Here is a 17,455-nt window from a genome sequence, read left to right as displayed (position 1 = left end):
GCCCACCTCTCCCTTCCTTCATTCCACCCGCCCCTCCCTTTTTCCCTTCCTTCCTTCCTTCCTTCCCACCCAGCTCTACCTATTTCCCTTCTTTCCTTCCACCCACCCCTCCCTTTTCCTCTTCCTTCCTTCCACCACTCCCTTTTCCCCTTCCTTCCTTCCTTCCACCCACCCCTCCCTTCCTTCCTTGCACTTACTCACCCACCCCTGCCTTCCTTCCACTCACCCACTCCTCCCTTCCTTCCACTCACTCACGCCTCCCTTCCTTCCACCCACCCCTCTCTCAGTTCCTCCCTTCCTTCTTACACCCACCCCTCCCTTCCTTCCTTCCTTCCTCCCATCCACCCCTCCCTTCCTTCCTTCCATCCACCCCTTCCTGCCTACCTTCCATCCACCCCTTCCTACCTTCCTTCCACTCACCCCTTCCTTCCTTCCTTCCTTCCTTCCTTCCTTCCTTCCTTCCACTTACCCCTATCTTCCTTCTATCCACCCCTTCCTTCCTTTCTTCCACCCACCCACCTCTCCCTTCCTTCTTTCCATCTACCCCTTCCTTCCTTCCTTCCTTCCTTCCTTCCTTCCTTCCACACACCCTTTCCTTCCTTCCTTCCTTCCTTCCTTCCTTCCTTCCTTCCTTCCTTCCTTCCACAAACCCTTTACTTCCTTCAACCCACCCCTCCATTCCATCCACCCCTTCCTGCCACCCAAAAACCCACCCTCCCTTCCTTCCACCCACCCACCCCCCTTCCTTCCACCCACCCACCCCTTCCTTCCTTCCTTCCACCCCTCCCTTTTTCCCTTCCTTTCTTCCACCCACCTCTCCCTATTTCCTTTCCTTCCTTCCACCCACCCCTCCCTTTTTCCCTTCCTTCCTTCCTTCCACCCACCCCTCCCTTTTCCCCTTCCTTCCTTCCACTCACCCACCCCTCCCTTCCTTCCACTCACCCATGCCTTCCTTCCTTCTTTCCATCCACCCCTTCCTTCCTGCCTTCCTTCCTCCCCTCCCTTCCTTCCTTCCATCCACCCCTTCCTGCCTTCCTTCCATCCACCCCTTCCTGCCTTCCTTCCACTCACCCCTCCCTTCCTTCCACTTACCCCTCTCTTCCTTCTATCCACCCCTTCCTTTCTTCCACCCACCCACCTCTCCCTTCCTTCCTTCTTTCCATCCACCCCTTCCTTCCTTCCTTCCTTCCTTCCTTCCTCACACCCTTTTCTTCCTTCCACCCACCCCTCCATTCCATCCACCCCTTCCTTTTTCCCTTCCTTTCTTCCACCCACCTCTCCCTATTTCCCTTCCTTCCTTCCACCCACCCCTCCCTTTTTCCCTTCCTTCCTTCCTTCCTTCCTTCCTTCCACCCACCCCTCCCTTTTCCCCTTCCTTCCTTCCTTCCTTCCACCCACCCCTACCTTCCTACCTTGCACTCACTCACCTACCCCTGCCTTCCTTCCTTCCACTCACCCCTCCCTTCTTTCCACTCACCCACGCCTTCCTTCCTTCTTTCCATCCACCCACCCCTCCCTTTTCCCCTTCCTTCCTTCCTTCCTTCCACCCACCCCTCCCTTCCTTCCTTGCACTCACTCACCCACCCCTGCCTTCCTTCCACCCACCCCTCCCTTCCTTCCACCCACCCCACTCTCCCTTCCTTCCTTCCACCCACCCACCCCTACCTTCCACCCACCAACCCCTCCCTTCCTTCCACCCTTCCTTCCTTCCACCCAGCCTTTCTTTCCTTCCTTCCACTCACCCCTCCCTTCCTTCACCCCCCCCTCCCTTCCTTCTTCCCACCCACCCCTCTCTCCCTTCCTTACACCCACCCCTCCCTTCCTTCCTTACACCCACCCATCCCTTCCTTACACCCACCCCTCCCTTCCTTCCTTACACCCACCCATCCCTTCCTTACACCCACCCCTCCCTTCCTTCCATCCACCCCTCCCTTCCTTCCTTCCATCCACCCTTCCTGCCTTCCTTCCATCCACCCCTTCCTGCCTTCCTTCCACTCACCCCTCTGTTCCTTCCACTTACCCCTCTCTTCCTTCTATCCACCCCTTCCTTCCACCTACCCACCCCTCCCTTCCTTCTTTCCATCCACCCCTCCCTTCCTTCTTTCCATCCACCCCTTCCTTCCTTGCTTCCTTCCTTCCTTCCATCCACCCCTCCCTTCCTTCCTTCCATCCACCCCTTCCTGCCTTCCTTCCACTCACCCCTCCCTTCCTTCCACTTACCCCTCTCTTCCTTCTATCCACCCCTTCCTTCCACCTACCCACCCCTCCCTTCCTTCTTTCCTTCCACACACCCTTTCCTTCCTTCCACCCACCCCTCCATTCCATCCACCCCTTCCTGCCACCACCCACCCTTCCTTCCTTCCACCCCTCCCTTTTTCCCTTCCTTTCTTCCACCCACCCCTCCCTTTTTCCCTTCCTTCCTTCCACCCACCCCTCCCTTTTCCCCTTCCTTCCTTCCTTCCACCCACCCCTCCCTTTTTCCCTTCCTTCTTTCCTTCCTTCCTTCCACCCAACCCTCCCTTTTCCTCTTCCTTCCTTCCATGCACCCCTCCCTTCCTACCTTGCACTCACTCACCTAACCCTGCCTTCCTTCCTTCCACTCACCCACCCCTCCCTTCCTTCCACTCACCCATGCCTTCCTTCTTTCTTTCCATCCACCCCTTCCTTCCTTCCTTCCTTCCACACACCCTTTCCTTCCTTCCTTCCTTCCTTCCTTCCTTCCTTCCTTCCTTCCTTCCTTCCTTCCTTCCACACACCCTTTCCTTCCTTCCACCCACCCCTCCATTCCATCCACCCCTTCCTGCCACCCACCCACCCTTCCTTCCTTCCACCCCTCCCTTTTTCCCTTCCTTTCTTCCACCCACCCCTCCCTTTTTCCCTTCCTTCCTTCCACCCACCCCTCCCTTTTCCCCTTCCTTCCTTCCTTCCTTCCTTCCTTCCTTCCTTCCACCCACCCCTCCCTTTTTCCCTTCCTTCCTTCCTTCCTTCCTTCCTTCCTTCCTTCCTTCCTTCCTCCCAACCCTCCCTTTTCCTCTTCCTTCCTTCCATGCACCCCTCCCTTCCTACCTTGCACTCACTCACCTAACCCTGCCTTCCTTCCTTCCACTCACCCACCCCTCCCTTCCTTCCACTCGCCCATGCCTTCCTTCTTTCTTTCCATCCACCCCTTCCTTCCTTCCTTCCACCCACCCACCCCTCCCTTTTTCTCTTCCTTCCTTCCTTCCACCCACCCCTCCCTTCCTTCCACCTACCCCTCCCTTCCTTCCTTCTGCCCGCCATTCCTTCCTTCCACCCACCACTCCCTTCCTTCTTCCCACCCACCCCTCTCTCCCTTCCTTCCTTCCACCCACCCCTCCCTTCTTTCCTTCCACCCACCCATCCCTTCCTTCCACCCACCCCTCCCTTCCTTCCTTCCACCCACCCATCCCTTACACCCACCCCTCCCTTCCTTCCATCCACCCCTCCCTTCCTTCCTTCCATCCACCCCTTCCTGCCTTCCTTCCACTCACCCCTCCCTTCCTTCCACTTATCCCTCTCTTTCTTCTATCCACCCCTTCCTTCCTTCCACCTACCCACCCCTCCCTTCCTTCTTTCCAACCACCCCTTCCTTCCTTCCTTCCTTACAGCCTTTCCTTCCTTCCTTCCTTCCTTCCTTCCTTCCACCCACCCCTCCCTTTTTCCCTTCCTTCCTTCCTTCCTTCCTCCCAACCCTCCCTTTTCCTCTTCCTTCCTTCCTTCCTTCCACTCACTCCTTCCTTCCTTCCTTCCACCCATCCCTCCCTTCTTACCTTGCACTCACTCACCTAACCCTGCCTTCCTTCCTTCCACTCACCCACCCACCCCTCCCTTCGTTCCACTCACCCATGCCTTCCTTCCTTCTTTCCATCCACCCCTTCCTTCCTTCCTTCCTTCCTTCCTTCCTTCCACCCACCCACCCTCCCTTTTTCCCTTCCTTCCTTCCTTCCTTCCTTCCTTCCTTCCACCCACCCCTCCCTTCCTTCCTTCTGCCCGCCATTTGTTCCTTCCACCCACCCCTCCCTTCCTTCTACCCAACCACCCCTCTCTCCCTTCCTTACACCCACCCCTCCCTTCTTTCCTTCCACCCACCCATCCCTTCCTTACACCCACCTCTCCCTTCCTCCAGTCCACCCCTCCCTTCCTTCCTTCCTTCCTTCCTTCCTTCCTTCCTTCCTTCCATCCACCCCTTTCTGCCTTCCTTCCATCCACCCCTTCCTGCCTTCCTTCCACTCACCCCTCCCTTCCTTCCACTTACCCCTCTCTTCCTTCTATCCACCCTTCCTTCCACCTACCCACCCCTCCCTTTCTTCTTTCCATCCACCCCTTCCTTCCTTCCACCCACCCTTTCCTTCCACCCACCCCTCCATTCCTTCCACCCACCCTTTCCTTCCTTCCTTCCTTCCTTCCTTCCTTCCTCACACCCTTTCCTTCCTTCCATCCACCCCTCCCTTCCTTCCATCCACCCCTTCCTTCCTTCCTTCCACTCACCCCTCCCTTCCTTCCACTTACCCCTCTCTTCCTTCTATCCACCCCTTCCTTCCACCTACCCACCCCTCCCTTCCTTCTTTCCATCCACCCACCCCTTCTTTCCTTCCTTCCTTCCTTCCTTCCTTCCTTCCTTCCTTCCTTCCTTCCTTCCTTCCTTCCTTCCTTCCACACACCCTTTCCTTCCTTCCTTCCTTCCTTCCTTCCTTCCTTCCTTCCTTCCTTCCTTCCTGTCTTCCTTCCTTCCACACACCCTTTCCTTCCTTCCACCCACCCCTCCATTCCATCCACCCCTTCCTGCCACCCACCCACCCTTCCTTCCTTCCACCCCTCTCTTTTTCCCTTCCTTTCTTCCACCCACCCCTCCCTTTTTCCCTTCCTTCCTTCCACCCACCCCTCCCTTTTCCCCTTCCTTCCTTCCTTCCTTCCTTCCACCCACCCCTCCCTTTTTCCCTTCCTTCCTTCCTTCCACCCAACCCTCCCTTTTCCTCTTCCTTCCTTCCATGCACCCCTCCCTTCCTACCTTGCACTCACTCACCTAACCCTGCCTTCCTTCCTTCCACTCACCCACCCCTCCCTTCCTTCCACTCACCCATGCCTTCCTTCTTTCTTTCCATCCACCCCTTCCTTCCTTCCACCCACCCACCCCTCCCTTTTTCTCTTCCTTCCACCCACCCTCCCTTCCTTCCACCCACCCCTCCCTTCCTTCCTTCTGCCCGCCATTCCTTCCTTCCACCCACCCCTCCCTTCCTTCTTCCCACCCACCCCTCTCTCCCTTCCTTCCTTCCACCCACCCCTCCCTTCTTTCCTTCCACCCACCCATCCCTTCCTTACACACTCCCCTCCCTTCCTTCCATCCACCCCTCCCTTCCTTCCTTCCTTCCTTCCTTCCTTCCATCCACCCCTTCCTGCCTTCCTTCCATCCACCCCTTCCTGCCTTCCTTCCACTCACCCCTCCCTTCCTTCCACTTACCACTCTCTTCCTTCTATCCACCCCTTCCTTCCACCTACCCACCCCTCCCTTCCTTCTTTCCATCCACCCCTTCCTTCCTTCCTTCCACCCACCCTTTCCTTCCACCCACCCACCCCTCCATTCCTTCCACCCAACCCTTCCTTCCTTCTTTCCACACACCCCTTCCTTCCACACACCCCTTCCTTCCACCCAACCCTCCTTTCCTTCCTTCCTTCCATCCACCCCTTCCTTCCACCCACCCCTCCCTTCCTTCCACCCACCCCTTCCTTCCACCCACCCCTCCCTCCCTTTCTTCCACCCAGCCCTTCCTTCCTTCTACCCATCCCTCCCTTCCATCCTGCCATCCACCCCTTCCTTCTTTCCTCCCTTCCACACACCCCTTCCTTCCTTCCACCCACTCCTTCCTTCTTTCCACTCACTCCTTCCTTCCTTCCTTCCTTCCACCCACCCCTCCCATCCTTATTTCCTTCCTTCCACCCCTCCCTTACTTGAAGGGTAGAAGTTGGTGGGGCAGAGCGATAAAATTGCAGCTTAGCTGCCAGCTGAACCCCTCCCAGAAAAAAAATTATCCACAGCCCTGGAAGTATACAGGGCACATGTAGCACTGTTCTTCTTCCCCCTTCATTTGTCAGCTATTTCCTGCTGTAAAAATGACAGCTGGGATTTTCTGTGTAAATACAGCTGCTATTATAGAAGTGGACTGTCTGGCAAAGCTTTTATAAATACTGTTCAGAGGCAGATACTAAGTAACATTGTTCCATTCATCTGCAGATCAAAGGGATATGCTTCCATCTAGCATATGAAATCTGTAAAGCAACCAGAAATTTTAAATAACCTGTAATGCTATTTAATCTCTTAATAACCTTTAGTTTATCTTAAGCAACCATAATTAACTCTTTCTCCCCCTAGCTATTATTTTTAACCAATTTATCTTAGAATATTTGGTGTCTCATAAAAAAAACCCAAAATTGGACAAACAATCCTTCATTTTATTTGCAAATAACATTGCGACGCTTTGCAACATAATCATAATTTTAGTGTCATTTCAACCACTTCCTGCCTGACGTATAGTCATTATACGGCTACAGCATGGACTTCTTGTTCTGGGACGAAATCCCTGGAGGTCCTCCTGCTTGTGTGTGTCCCCTGAGGTGTGCAGCAGCTCAATTCTGTGACTAATGTATACAATGGAAACAGCGAATCAGAGTACTGCTCAGTACTTGACCAATGTGAGCTGCTGGGTTATCATGTGATTGCCATGACCAATCATAGCAATCACATGATAACATTTAGACAAAACTGTCATGAATGGCTTTCATTCAGCTTGCTTACTATTGTGATGTCTCTGATCCATCAGTACAGAGCAATTCACAGCGATCTTGTTCCATGTGATAGTTGTAGCCAATTACAGCATCAGAATAGTAAGCAAGCTGTGATGTATGAAAGCCATTGATGACATTTAAAAGGATTGTTGTTACAGTGATCATCACTGCAGCAAGCAATCATAGTGTATGGGCTCATTTACACTTGTTTCAACATGCTTTTTTTATGTGCTTTTGATGCTTCAGTTATGCTTTTTTGAAGGTTTAATGAAGCTTGGTAAATGCCCTATGCCCTCAGACAATTTACTGAGCAGTGTCTTATCGTATGCGGTAAGATACTGCTCAGCTACTAAAATAATGTTATATTATCATGTTATCATGTTAAGTCATGCAGTATTTTAGTAGTGAAACATTCTTTCATGTTTCAGCTGACAGCTGAATATCAAAAAAGTTGCCGGCATTGCCCGACGATTAAAATAAAAAATAAAATGGCATGGGGTCCCCCCTCCCATCCATACCAAGCCCTTCGGTTCTACTATGGATTTTGAGGGGAACCCCCATGCCAAAATATTTAAAAAAATACCCAAAATCCATACCAGACCCTTAACTAAGCATGCAGCCCAGCAGGTCAGGAAAGGGGGGGGGAGCGAGCACCCTGGCCCAACGTCAATCACGATGCCCGCCACCACTGACGACCCGAAAAAAGAAAAAAAAAAGAACCGCTCTGCTCTCGACGCTGGCTCCTGCCATCTGACAGCTACACTGCAATGACAGTTCTTAAATACTGTGATGAAGGGGTGGGGTTAAGCTGCGCCCTTGTGATATCATCACCTGCTGTGATTGGCCAAAGCATTGCACCTGACCTGTGATCATGTGCATTGCTGATCAGTGCATTGGCCAATCACAATGCACTGTCAGGGCACAGTGCATTTTGTGGTGTGGCAGGAGAACAGCCCACCAAACACCCTTACTATTCATGTGTTACACAAACGGCCAATGTTATAGTTGAATGTATGTTCGACTTGAACATAAAGCCCAACACTAATCCTCAGCTCATTAGTTTCCCTGTTTAACAGATCCCAAGTTCATTGGTACCCTCATTCAGGACATCCCCAGCTTATTGGTAACCTCATATACCAGATGCGCTGCTCCGTAGTTCCCCCAGCTTTGCTGATCCCCGCTCAGTAGTAACCCCCAGCCCTGCTGATCCCCTGCTCAGTTGTAACCCCCAGCCTTGCTGATCCCCTGCTCAGTTGTAACCCCCAGCCCTGCTGATCCCCTGCTCAGTTGTAACCCCCAACCCTGCTGATCCTCCACTCAGTAGTAAGCCCGGGCTCTGCTGATTCCCCGCTCAGTAATAACTCCCAGCTTAGTAGTAACCATACAACCCCTCAAAAGCTAATGCTGTTAGCTAGCTTTCTCATAGACTTCTATGGAGGCTTTGGCAATGCTTTGAAGCACCAAGAAAGTGACACGGGGTGTAATTTTTTAAGCAAAGCAAATGTAACATGCAAACAGGACTGTAGGTTTACCATTTTATTTCACGACAGGTGCTTTGATTGGTGTTCAGATTGCTTAAAAAAGGTGTGCCCAATGCCACATTTTGAAACAAATGAGAACAAACCCTGCTGCACCCATGGATCAGTGTGAAAGCAGCCTAATAGTTGTTTACTCTTTTATAGGTTCTAATATGCCCATTGCAAAAGCCTTCTTTTCCTCTTTCAGCTTCTGCTAGCATCATTCTCCAGGCTGCTATAGAGGTCCCAGGTGGGGTGCACATGGTATCACTCTGCCTGGGACAGGAGCCTGCTACTGATGAAGCATCAGTTTATGCAGCTTCTGCTCCCTCCACAGCTGCCTGTTTCCTCCGCTGCCAGTGCCAGCTTGATGCATTCTGATGCTGTGGGATGGCGGGTCGGAAAGCCTAGATCGCGATCAATGGCTTTACCAATTCCTGGCATGGGCTTCCCTGGTTTGAGGTTGTGGGCCACATGAGCACCCCTGTCCTAAGTAATGATAAAGTTATTGCCAAATAAACAGGCCCCCAGCAGAAATGTACAAATTACATTGGTCCATAAGGAGTATATAGATGTGAGAGCTAAAATAATTACATTTTAAAAAATGTTATGTTTTAGGAAAACATTTGCTTTATACCTGTCCATTGCAGAAATAAAAAAATAAAAATAAATAAATATATATATATATATATATATACAGTTGTGACCAAAATTATTCAACCCCCAATGCTGTAAAGGGGTTTAGGGACTATAGTGTACATTTGGAATTGTATTCAGAATCAAATCCTACAAGGACGTTGTAACTACCCAAATGCAACTAAAATGACATCAATTGTTTATGTAATACAGTAGTAAATGGTTCTTATGTGGTTTCTTCATTGCCACAATTATTCAACCCCTTAAAGACTACCACTCTGAAGAACAGAGGTTCATACAGGTGCTTTCCATCAGGTATTGAAAACACCTGTGGATGTCACCGAGCAGCAATCAAGCATAATAAGCACCAATTAGGCAGCTTTAAAATGACTGTGATACTCAGCTCCTTCTAGACATTTACTGGTGTGGTTACAAACATGGTGAAGGCAAGAGAATGGTCCAGGAAGACAAGAGAAGAGGTGATTTCTCTTCACAGGAAGGGCAATGGCTATAAGAAGATTGCAAAGATGTTAAACATACCAAGAGACACCTTAGGAAGCATCATTCGCAAATTCAAGGCAAAGGGCACTGTTGAAACGCTACCTGGTCGTGGCAGAAAGAAGATGCTGACTTCGACTGCTGTGCGCTACCTGAAGCGTAGAGTGGAGAGAAGTCCCCGTGTGACTGCTGAGGAACTGAGAAAAGATTTGTCAGATGTGGGTACAGAAGTTTCAGCCCAGACAATAAGACGCACACTGCGTAATGAAGGCCTCCGTGCCAGAACTCCCAGGCGTACCCCCTTGCTGTCTCCAAAGAATAAGAAGAGTCGACTGCAGTATGCCAAAAGCCATGTGGACAAACCACAAAAGTTGTGGGATAGTGTTCTGTGGACTGATGAAACAAAATTAGAACTGTTTGGGCCCATGGATCAACGCTATGTTTGGAGGAGGAAGAACAAGGCCTATGATGAAAAGAACACCTTGCCTACTGTGAAGCATGGTGGAGGGTCAATCATGCTTTGGGGCTGTTTTGCTTCTGCAGGTACAGGGAAGCTTCAGCGTGTGCAAGGTACCATGAATTCTCTTCAGTACCAGGAGATATTGGATGGAAACGTGATGCAGTCCGTCACACACCTGAGGCTTGGGAGACGTTGGACCTTTCAACAGGACAATGATCCCAAGCATACCTCCAAGTCCACTAGAGCATGGTTGCAGAGGAAAGGCTGGAACATTTTGGAGTGGCCATCGCAGTCACCAGACTTAAATCCGATTGAGAACCTCTGGTGGGACTTAAAGAAAGCAGTTGCAGTGCGCAAGCCTAAGAATGTGACTGAACTGGAGGCCTTTGCCCATGAAGAATGGGCGAAGATACCCGTAGATCGCTGCAAGACACTTGTGTCAAGCTATGCTTCACGTTTAAAAGCTGTTATAACTGTAAAAGGATGCTGTACTAAGTACTAAGATTGAATGTCACTTGGGGGTTGAATAAAACTGATAATGCTGTGAGCACAGAAAAGACATTTGTGGTTATTTCATTATAACTGTTATGTTATATTTGTCTGACCTACAAGTGCCTCTTTAATGTAAATGTAAGCAAGATGACTGAATGATCAAAAGCAATGTCAAACTGGCCAAAACACTCAATTTCAGTGGGGGTTGAATAATTTTGGTCACAACTGTATATCTGTAGCACATTAACTATGCAAGTGTATCAGTTCATGATGGCTTTGATAACATGATTCTGTGCATACATTTGCTATTACTGTAGTTTTGTGAGCTCCAGATAGCTCTCAAAATATGGTTTCATAGTTACATAGTCTGTCTGAAAAAAGACAAAAGTCCATCCAGTTCAACCATCAAAAAAAAAAAATCCTACACCCACAGTTGATCCAGAGAAAGGCAAAAAAAAACCCAGCAAAGCATGATCCAAGTTGCACCTGTAGGGGAAAATATTCCTTCCTGATCCCCCGAGAGGCAAATGGATATTTCCTAGATCAATTTTACCTATAAATTTTAGTAACCAGTTATATTCTGCGTATCCAAGAAAGAATCCAGGCCTTTTTTTAACCACTTGCCTACCGGGCACTTATACTCCTTATATTCCTTAGCAGGCCAATTTTCAGCTTTCAGCGCTGTCACACTTTGAATGACAATTGCGTGGTCAGGCAACATTGTACACATCTGAAATTTTTATAATTTTTTTCACACAAATAGAGCTTTTTTTTGGTGGTGTTTACTCGCTGCTGGATGTTTTATTTTTTGCGCTATAAACAAAAAAAGAGCCAAAAAAAAGTTTTTCTTTGTTTCTATTATAAAATTTTGCAAACGGGTAATTTTTCAACTTCACTGATGTGCGTTGATGAGGCTGCACTGATAGGCAGCACTGATGGGCACTGATAGGCAGCACTGATGGGCACTGATAGGCAGCACTTATGGGCACTGATAGGCGACATTGATGAGGTGGCATGGATAGGCAGCACTGATGGGCACTGATAGGTGGCACTGATGGCCACTGATAGGCGGCACTGATGAGCTGGTACTGATGATGGGCACTGATGGGCACTGACTGATGGCACTGACTGGCGGCACTGCTGGGCACTGACTGGTAGTACTGCTGGGTGGCACTGATGGATGGCACTGATGGGTGGCACTGATGGATGGCACTGGTGGGTTGTACTGATGGGCACTGGTGGGCACTGATAGGCATAGGTGGGTGGCACTGATGGGCACTTGTGGGTGTCACTGGTGGGTGGCACTGATGGGCAATAAATCATCAGGGCACTGATCAGTGCCACCCACCTATGCCCATCAGTGCCCATCAGTGCAGCCCATCAGTGCCATCCATCAGTGCCCAGCAGTACTACCAGTCAGTGCCCAGCAGTGCCACCAGTCAGTGCCATCAGTCAGTGCCCATCAGTGCCGCCTATCAGTGCCCATCAGTGCCGACTATCAGTGTCCATCATCAGTGCCGCCTATCAGTGCCCATCAGTGCCACCCATCAGTGCCCTGATGATCAGTGCCGATCCCTCCTCTCACAACTGCCGGTTCTTGGCAGTACTTTCCTCATGCTGTAACAGCATGAGGAAAGTGCAGCTGATAACCGGCAATTGCATTTCCCGGTGATCAGTGTGTCATTGGACACGGCTGATCACGTGGTAAAAGGCCGCTGTGATTGGCCTTTTACCATATCACGTGATCAGCTGTGTCCGAAGGACACAGCGATCATGGAGATCGCCTGGTGCATGCCGCCGGGGGACACGCAGGAGAGCGCATTCTGGGAGGACGTCTTATGATGCTCTCCCAGAACTGGCCGGTGGCAGTGAAGCCGTTAATCGGCTATCTGCGGTCGGTGAGTGGTTAAAGCAATCCACTGAGCTGGCCAGAAGCAACTCTTGAAGGAGTCTATTCCACATTTTCAGAGCTCTTCCTGTGAAGAAACCTTTCCATATTTGGAAATTACATTTCTTTTCCTCTATACGTAAAGAGTGCACCCTTTTCCTCCGTGATGACCTCAAGGTGAATAACTCCACCCCGAGTTCACTATATTATAATTTTGGCATTTATATTGAAAATATGACTGATCGTACCAAAAAACTGTTTTTTTTTTAATTTAAGGATAGTGATCATATGAAGCCATTTATTATCACATAGTTGTTTGGCTTCTTTTTAAATCATAATGATAACAGAAATCACCCAAATGGCCCTTATCAAAAGTTTACATACCCTGGAATGTTTGGCCTTGGTACAGACACACAAGGTGACACACGCAGGCTAAAATGGCAATTCAAGGTTAATTTCCCACATCTGTGACTTTTTAAATTGCAATTAGTATCTATGTGTAAATAGTGAGTATGTTAGCACTCACATGGATGCACTGAGCAGGCTAGATACTGAGCCATGGGGAGCAGAAAAGAACTATCAAAAGACCTGCATAACAAGGTAATGGAACTTTATAAAGATGGAAAAGGGTATACAAAGATATCCAAAGCCTTGAATATGCCAGTCAGTACTGTTCAATCACTTATTAAGAAGTTGAAAATTCAGGGATCTCTTGATACCAAGCCATGGTCAGGTTGACCAAGAAAGATTGCAGCCACAACTGCCATAAGAATTGTTCAGGATACAAAGAAAAACCCACTGTCTCTAAGTATACTCTTATCTAGTACTCTTTTCTAGGTTAGTTATTTCCTCCATACACTACACTTATGCTAACAAACATTTTTGTGTTACAGCTGTGTGTCAGACACCATGTCAAAATGGTGGACGATGTGTGAGACCAAATAGGTGCAACTGTCCTCCAAGCTGGTCAGGATCTGACTGTTCTAGGTATGTACTTTATCTTTGTACAGTATATAACCTTTAAAGAAAATGCTGTCTAATTGCTTCTCTGGTTGATACAATTCTCCCAATAACTTAAAAATTTTTTTTTTAGGATATAAACATCAATTAAACTCCGGTGCGTAGGGTTTTTGACATAATGTGTAAGCACACATAGCATATTTGCACATTATGGCATACTTAGCTGTCAAAGCACCCCACCTCAGTGCTGAGATAGCCACAATGCCCCTCATTGCCTTTCCGTTGATTAACTTCTTCGCCCTTCTTGGATCAATGCTTTTGCTTATCTTGATTGGCCAGCCTGGGTGACATAACTTCTGTACATGCACATGGGAGTTAACTGCACCCAGCATGGGGAAGGGGCATACTATGTTCATATGTACTCTGAGCTGTTTATGCATGGCTAAGTGTATATTCATAAAAAACATTGTTGGCATGCTGGTAAGACTTTTTTTGGATACAAGACAGAGTCTGTTCTGTAATAAAAACCTAACTGCAAACAATATTTTGTAAACATGAGCTTAATTCCACTTAATTACAGCCTATAATGTAATTGCATAATGATTAAAATGTATCAAATGTATTTTTAATGCAACTTTAATATACATGAATCTGACTTAACATAAGCCCCTTGTAATCCCAGGTATAGTGTAATTCAAGTTGACAGAGGGAGGTTCGGTACTGCGATCAGGCTGTGCTGCATACACATGTGTTGATAAGGAGCATTCTAAGCGGCGGAAAGAGGTTACTTTATCAGTCCGCTGCTGTTCCTCCATTGTCCAATCACAGGCTGGCAGATGCAATGTGTCCTAGCTAACCAAAAAAATCAGGCTGTCTGGGCTGTTAGGCAGAGCTTTGTAAATCCTAGGACTGGTTGGACAAAAGTATGAATCCTCTGACAGCTAGACCAGTTCTAATATATACATATATGTGATGTGAGTGATATTAAACCATTTGCTTGAAGTTCTACTTTTATTTTCACAAATGTTTACTGTGACAGACCGCCTGGCACCCCAACTGGTTGCCTGGTCTAAACAGTGCTTCCTGCCCTCCAAACCCTTCTAGCAGACTGATAGCTAATACCAGCCCTTTACCCCAAGCATCATGCACAGATAATAGGGGATAATAGCATAGATTAGAAAAGATGTACAGCCAGTAAAAACATGACATTGCAATCTTTACACAATAATCTAATTAACAGCTAGGAACCTAAACAAGTGTTATCAGTATGGCTTGTAGTTAAAGGAATTCCCCACCCTTCTTCCCTTGTCTATGTGCTGGAAAACATGTCCACAATGAGTCTTGAATAACCAGGGCAAGCCCACCAGGATGCCCAGAAACAGTTCCACAGCCCTGGATACATTGCACCACTTGTGTCTAAATTTTCAGGACTCGGCTTTACTCCATGCTCTGCCGGGAGAAGCAGACAAAATCCTTGGTCTCTTCCATGGGCCACAATAAGTGGGTAGAAGGCTAGCCCTCCTCTCCAAAAGCCCCTGTCCCGGTTGGGTCTGTCACATTGGAGTTCGGCTTTCATTTTTCAAAAATGGATACATTTCTGAAGAGTCACATTAATATTCAACAGAGCAATATATATTTATATGGCAATCATTAATCCAGGATCAAAGGGATCTATACATCTTTACAGAATATGAAATGAAGCAGGGGGACAATTTTAACACTGCAATAAACAGTATATGGACAGAGCCTTTCTGCCTTTTAGGCCCAGTGCAGTGTTACCAGGAAGAACATTGCTGTCTAATTTAAAATAAATCTGTATTGAAAGAAATATGTTAGGTGGTCCTAAAGGCAGAAGCTTTTTACCTTTATGTATTCTTTGCATTATGGTAAAAAACCTTCTGAATGCAGCCCCCCCCCCACCTTATACTTACCTGAGCCCTGAGCATCTTGATCCAGGGATGTTCACAAAAGCAGCAGCTTTCTCTCTCCTCAGTGGACAAAGAGGCAACAGCAGGAGCCATTGGCAGTCCGCAGGGGCCAAGAGCAGTGGCAGAAGACTCAGGAAGAGGAGGATCAGGGCTGCTCTGTGCAATACACTTGCACAGAGCAGGTAAAAATAACATATTTGCTATTTAAATAAAATATAAAATTTTTGCTTTTACAATCATTTTTAACTGTCTTTGCTGACATACTTGTACGTTTGTAGTTGCCTGGCTGTCTCTAAATGATATACTTTTCCAGCTACTGGACTGGATTGGAACTGAATCCATTAAATTAGCAGGACAGACAGGCAACTAGTATTTACGGAAGGGAAGGGCAGTGATGGTAGCTTGTGTTTTTCTTTCAGAACAGGTTTCCATTGATCAATGCTAATATATAGCTCATCCAGTGGTCTTTCTAGCATATCTAGCACTCAGTAAAAGAGAGAAGGTGTGTAGACTCTCTGAGGGTGCTGTGACTGCCCAAAGTTTTTTTGTGTGTGGCACCCTACACAAAAGATGCAGGGCCCCTAAATACGGCACTGTGCTGAGCTATGATGACACTGGAAGGTTTTAATCACTAAATAGGAAGTTATGCAAATGGGTAAAGGAAACCAATTCTGAAGCTCCTTTTCTTAATCACATCTGATAACTGATACAAGGTCTGTGGTTTTTCACTTTAGATTCACAAAGCCCTTTATATATGAGCATAGCACAGCAATATATACCAAATGCATTACTTTTTGTGTGCTTTAATTTATTTTCGAATATAATTTGTGATTCCCTTTGATGTACCACATCTGTAGTTTTAATCACATTCTAACTGCCTCTCTCCCTTTTTTTTTTTTTGTTTCTTTCAGGAAAAGAAAAAATGGGTTTTCGCCTTTCTAGCCATAAATTGATTTTGTTGCACAAAAGAAACTCTATTTTTCCCAGGATCTGATCTGGAGTTCATTTTAATTCAAATTGGAGTGCCATAATGTGATATATTTTCTTATGCTTGTGTATTTTTTAAGGTTCATCTGTATTTTCATATGCAAATGTATGTATTATTAATATGCTGCTCAAGGTTGAATGTTAATTGAAGATGGTTAGTGTATATATTTTCCCCCAGTGTCGCAGTTCATCTAAATACTATGTGTGTTTATATGTATTTTGCTGCCTAAGGCAACTGTAAGGAATATACTTGTGATGGCACATAATTATAAAATTTGCAACTCAAATATTAGTATGATGAAAAAGATCAATGTTTATCTATGTTAATATATCTTTGTTGTTTTATTGTTAACTGAAAACCAAAATCAGCACAAAACCTGTTTATTTTTATTGTTTCAATGTGTTGTTGATATCAGTTATCCTATGAAATATTACACATTTTATAATAAAAAGACAGAACTTTTTTTTTGTTATGGGGGTTTATTTCCATCTGTTATCATACTACATTGCATAGTAATATATGAACAAAATATTACAGTAAGGGACCAAGTTTTAAAGCAGCAGTATGACCCTACCAAAAGGCACATCTGTGTGCTTTACAAAATATGCACCACACTTTTCTTCAAAATGTCAAGCAAAGGAAGCCAAAAATGAATTTCATGATTTGTAAATGTGTCAAAGGAGGGGAGTCCAGTTATCTGACCTGTCAAAATCATGTGACTGGCATATCCTCCTAACATGCAGTGTTCTGTCCAGCGTATACTTCCGACAGACATAGGAAAACTCCACACTGTGGCCTGAATTTTAATAATGGCACATTAAATGCAGGCATAATATGAAATTAACCTTATCATAAGTAGCTCCCTAAATATGGTTTCAAACAAGCTGCCCTAGCCCACCTCCCTCATCCTTCCCAGGACACATACAGTAAGTCCCATTGCTGATTTACCTGGCACTGACAGATGCAGCATTGGAATCCATGGCTTGGCTTATTCCCTCTGTTTCATAATTTATTCCCTACAACAGTCTACACACCTTTGCACTTGAGATCTGTTTCTAATGTGCAGCATCCATTGATAGAGTGATTCCTTATTGAACTTTTTTAATTCAACAGCAGTAAGAGTGAAAATACAGCAGTAAGAGTGAAACTCCACAGGAAGTGTTCATAAACACTACTAAAGTACTAGCCTCTGAAATATTTGAAAAGCCAGTAGGTGATTCAGCAACTTCAAAAACTGCTGGGATTTTTACACACAACCATTTCTGGTTGAATGAAAATATCATGTGTGCG

The 17,455-nt window shown here is 46.9% G+C and overlaps 1 protein-coding gene across 1 annotated transcript in view; it reads left to right on the top strand.

Annotated features, from left to right (window-relative positions):
- The window catches only part of SVEP1 (sushi, von Willebrand factor type A, EGF and pentraxin domain containing 1), a 476,820-nt gene extending 460,193 nt beyond the window's left edge, over nucleotides 1-16,627 (top strand). Inside the window, exons 49-50 of the mRNA XM_089674706.1 lie at nucleotides 13,183-13,276; nucleotides 16,089-16,627. Coding sequence (XP_089530832.1) covers nucleotides 13,183-13,276; nucleotides 16,089-16,119 — 125 coding nt within the window. The 3' untranslated portion in view covers nucleotides 16,120-16,627. The remainder of the gene's footprint in view (nucleotides 1-13,182; nucleotides 13,277-16,088) is intronic.
- The last annotated feature ends 828 nt before the right edge of the window (nucleotides 16,628-17,455 follow it).

This window comes from Staurois parvus, unplaced genomic scaffold (assembly GCF_062004578.1).
Source record: "Staurois parvus isolate SC_StPar_1 unplaced genomic scaffold, SC_StPar_1.0 ptg000012l, whole genome shotgun sequence".
Lineage (NCBI taxonomy): Eukaryota > Metazoa > Chordata > Amphibia > Anura > Ranidae > Staurois > Staurois parvus.
The sequence above is the reverse complement of the archived record's forward strand: the minus strand, read 5'-3'. Positions and strand labels throughout refer to the sequence as shown.